Source organism: Triticum dicoccoides, chromosome 2B, assembly GCF_002162155.2.
Source record: "Triticum dicoccoides isolate Atlit2015 ecotype Zavitan chromosome 2B, WEW_v2.0, whole genome shotgun sequence".
Lineage (NCBI taxonomy): Eukaryota > Viridiplantae > Streptophyta > Magnoliopsida > Poales > Poaceae > Triticum > Triticum dicoccoides.
Window position 1 is genome coordinate 203,785,641 of NC_041383.1, and position 4,062 is coordinate 203,789,702.

General features: G+C 50.0%; 1 protein-coding gene across 1 annotated transcript in view; it reads right to left on the minus strand.

Annotated features, from left to right (window-relative positions):
- LOC119363089 (COBW domain-containing protein 1-like) overlaps positions 1-1,012 on the minus strand; it is a 4,185-nt gene extending 3,173 nt beyond the window's left edge. The window contains exons 1-2 of the mRNA XM_037628392.1: positions 781-1,012; positions 166-383 (exon numbers count right to left, since the gene is read on the minus strand). Of these exons, the coding sequence (XP_037484289.1) occupies positions 166-383; positions 781-924 (362 nt within the window). The 5' untranslated portion in view covers positions 925-1,012. The remainder of the gene's footprint in view (positions 1-165; positions 384-780) is intronic.
- Between the last annotated feature and the right edge of the window lie 3,050 nt (positions 1,013-4,062).

Here is a 4,062-nt window from a genome sequence, read left to right on the forward strand (position 1 = left end):
ACACGAAGTCAGCATATATAGATAGACAATTTTGGTGACTCAAAACATCACAAGCAACAGATAACCAAACAATCGATTAATGATAGTACTGTACATATCTACAGAGTCCTATGTTGTATGTTAAGTACCCATTCAAGATACTAGATAGGAAAATGTGTCTCTTACCTCTCCTTAGTCTGCACAAGTTGCTCAAGTGCTTGAACCAGGCTGTGTTTAACAGTGCAACAAACGCATCCATTTGCTAGCTCCACCCATTCCTCAACAACGGCACCACCTTGCCCCTCATTGATCATTGCTCTTTCTACTCCAATTTCCTCTCCAAACTCATTCAGTATTACCGCTATTCTTTTCCCATGTTGTCCACTCAAAATGTAGTTGACTAACTGAAAGTTTTAAGCACGGCGAGTAACTGTTAACCACTGGGGTTCCAACTAGCTCAACTAATAAACTGACTAGGAAAGTTTAGAGCACAATTGTGAAGAAAGGGGAAAAAAAGGTGATATACAGCCTAAAGTATCAACATAATAACATTAATAGGACACAAATACAGGCTCGTGCCAGTGATTCCTCGTAGGACACAAATACAGGCTTAAACTACGATTCAATTTTGGTAAAATTAGAGGCATCGTTGTCAGTAAGGAGTCCGTAGTAGCTGGCAATTTGTCTTTGGTCGTATATGCAGCACCAGGATATCTCGCGCCTACTTTATACAGAAACAGTGGATGGATGGGGCAGCGGACGGGGAGGGAAGCGGGGTTAAGGCACGCAGAGGAATCTCACCGTGGACTTGCCGGCGCCGAGGTAGCCGGTGATGATGGTGACGCCGACCGGCGCAGAGGCGGAGGAGGAAGCGGGAACCAGAGGAGAGGTCGTCTGCGGAGGGAGCTCGACGGCGAGGGGAGGGCAGTCGTCGTCCTCCTCCATAGCCGCCGAGAGCTCGAGAGCTTCGCCGTCAGCTTGCTAGGTTTGGGTCTTTGCGGTTTTGACTCGTTCGTGTACGTGAGAAATAAGGAGACGAATAATCATCTTAAACCTATATAATCCAAGCCGGCGCAAAGCCGTTTTCCTACCCTAGCCGCCGCCGCCACCAGGCGACTAGGGCGAGGCACTTTTTCCTCCGATCTCCACCGGCCGGTGCGCTGGCCCCCTCTCCCTTCGGCTGCTGCTCCGGCGGCAGGAGGGAGGGGGGACACCGTTCCTCCGCTTTGTAGTTAGGTTTTGGATTTGTAGATCGTGGTGCGTCGTTGGGGTGGTGGGAGCGGCGCCCGGACAAATAAATCTGCCTCAACCCCATTCCCACACCGACGGTGTCCTTCATGGCGGCGTCTCGGAGTTGATGGCATCGTGTCTCTATCGATCCCTGAGATCGACAGCGTTAGGGTTCATGGATGGTGTTGACGAGGCGGCAGCGGCAACTCCATCAGGTCTGTCTCTTTTTATGCTCTGTCCCCGTTGTTGTGGTGTTGTCTCCGACGTCATGGTGGAGCAGGGAGGTTTTGTCATTCAGGAGTACGTGCAGGCGGTTGTCTACGCAAGTGACAACTGGAAGATGGAGTATCTTGTGTTGGGTCTGTGGTCGAAGGCGGGCAGTTCTGGTTTCCTTCTCTGACGTCGTCGTCATGCGAGGGTGTCAGTTCTGAAGTTCGATGGCGTGTCCGGGGACATTGCTGCCCCGGTCTGATTCTTTCAACGGCTATGGTTTTGCTTTTGGCAAACTACTTTGGAGGTCCGTAAAGCTGCTGATCAGCGATGGAGGCGCGTCGAGCTTGGGCGAAGAGGTGATCTGTCTTTTTACCCTTTGATGGCCGCTTCGGTGGTGTCGAAGGAAAGGGACAGGCGCTGGTATTTTGCATAGGATTTTCCTATCTTTTCAGTCATGTATGGTCGGTGCTTACGTGCCTTGTAACTTGATCTTTATTCTATATAAATGAGACACCTATTACCATGCAAAAAAAATCATCTTAAACCTTTATTTTATTAAGTGTTTCCCCTTTTCTTTCTTCTCTTCTCTAAGGCCATACCCATCCTGTCTGGCCGCATCCGTTTGGGCCCTAACGGACACACGACCCGGTCCAACGCGCAACCCCATCCTCAAAACTTATTCGTTTTCGGTCCGGCTCGACTCATTCCAGGCGCATACTTAGGCCAACTTTGCGGTCTGCGGACAATGAACGAACGGGGCATGCGTCCTCTCCGCGGCCCATGTGTCGATGGTCCAACTACCTCCCACCGCTCGCGGTCAATGCGCACGGGTGGTTGGGCCTGCAAGTCAGCCACAAAGGCGCCCCCGACCACGTCCTTTTTTATGGGCAAGCCGTGGACTTCCAGTCGTCGTCCCCGTCCACTCTCCCCCCCACTGCCTCCCCCATCGGCAACATCAAAAACCCTAGCCACTGTCGACCCCGCTCCCCTGCCGGCCATGGAGTTCTGGAAGTGGCACACAGGCAAGAAGGCCAAGCACGACCACGAGGCCGACTCGTCTTCTGGTAGCGCGGCCAACCACTCCACCTCTTTGGCGTCGTTCTCCATCTCCCCTCCGACGATTGCGCCACGCTTCCGACCCTACGTCAAAGTGGAAGTGTGCCACCGCTACTGGGAGACAGGCACCCCGCGGACGTGGTAAGATGCCCACCTCCCCGATGGATGGCATCTGAGCCCGGTTCGGGTGCCTGATGACCCACAAGTATAGGGGATCTATCATAGTCCTTTCGATAAGTAAGAGTGTCGAACCCAACGAGGATCAGAAGGAAATGACAAGCGGTTTTCAGTAAGGTATTCTCTGCAAGCACTGAAATAGTAGGTAACAGACAGTTTTGTGATAAGATAATTTGTAACGGGTAGCAAGCAATGAAAGTAAATAAAGTGCAGCAAGGTGGCCCTGTAGCAAAGGACAAGCCTGGACAATTTCTTATAATGAGAAAAGCGCTCCCGAGGACACATGGGAATTATCGTCAAGCTAGTTTTCATCACGCTCATATGATTCGCATTCGGTACTTTGATAATTTGATATGTCGGTGGACCGGTGCTTGAGTACTGCCCTTTCTTGGACAAGCATCCCACTTATGATTAACCCCTATTGCAAGCATCCGCAACTACAAAAAAGTATTAAGGTAAATCTAACCACAACATTAGACATATGGATCCAAATCAGCCCCTTACGAAGCAACGCATAAACTAGGGTTTAAGCTTCTGTCACTCTAGCAACCCATCATCTACTTATTACTTCCCAATGCCTTTCTCCAGGCCCAAATAATGGTGAAGTGTTATGTAGTCGACGTTCACATAACACCACTAGAGGAGAGACAACATACATCTCATCAAAATATCGAACGAATACCAAATTCACATGACTACTAATAGCAAGACTTCACACATGTCCTCGGGAACAAACATAACTACTCACAAAGCATATTCATGTTCATGATCAGAGGAGTATTAATATGCATTAAGGATCTGAACATATGATCTTCCACCAAGTAAACCAATTAGCATTAACTACAAGGAGTAATCAACAGTACTAGCAACCCATAGGTACCAATTTATGGTTTTGATACAAGATTGGATACAAGAGATGAACTAGGGTTTTGAGAGGAGATGATGCTGGTGAAGATGTTGATGGAGATTGACCCCCTCCCGATGAGAGGATCGTTGGTCATGACGATGGTGATGATTTCCCCCTCCCGGAGGGAAGTTTCTCCAGCAGAACAGCTCCGTCGGGGCCCTAGATTGGTTCCGCCAAGGTTCCGCCTTGTGGCGGCGGATTTTCATCCCGTAAGCTTGCTTATGGTTTTTTCCAGGGTAAGAGGCTTCATATAGCAGAAGATGGGCACCGGAGGGCCACCAGGGGGCCCAGGAGACAGGGGACGCGCCCAGTAGGGGTGGGCACGCCCCCCCACCGTCCTGGCCAGGGTGTGGGCCCCCTCTGGTAGTTTCTTCGTTCAATAATTCTTATTAATTCCAAAAATGACTTCCGTGGAGTTTCAGAATTTTTGGAGTTGTGCAGAATAGGTTTCCAATATTTGCTCCTTTTCCAGCCAGAATTCCAGCTGCCGGCATTCTCCC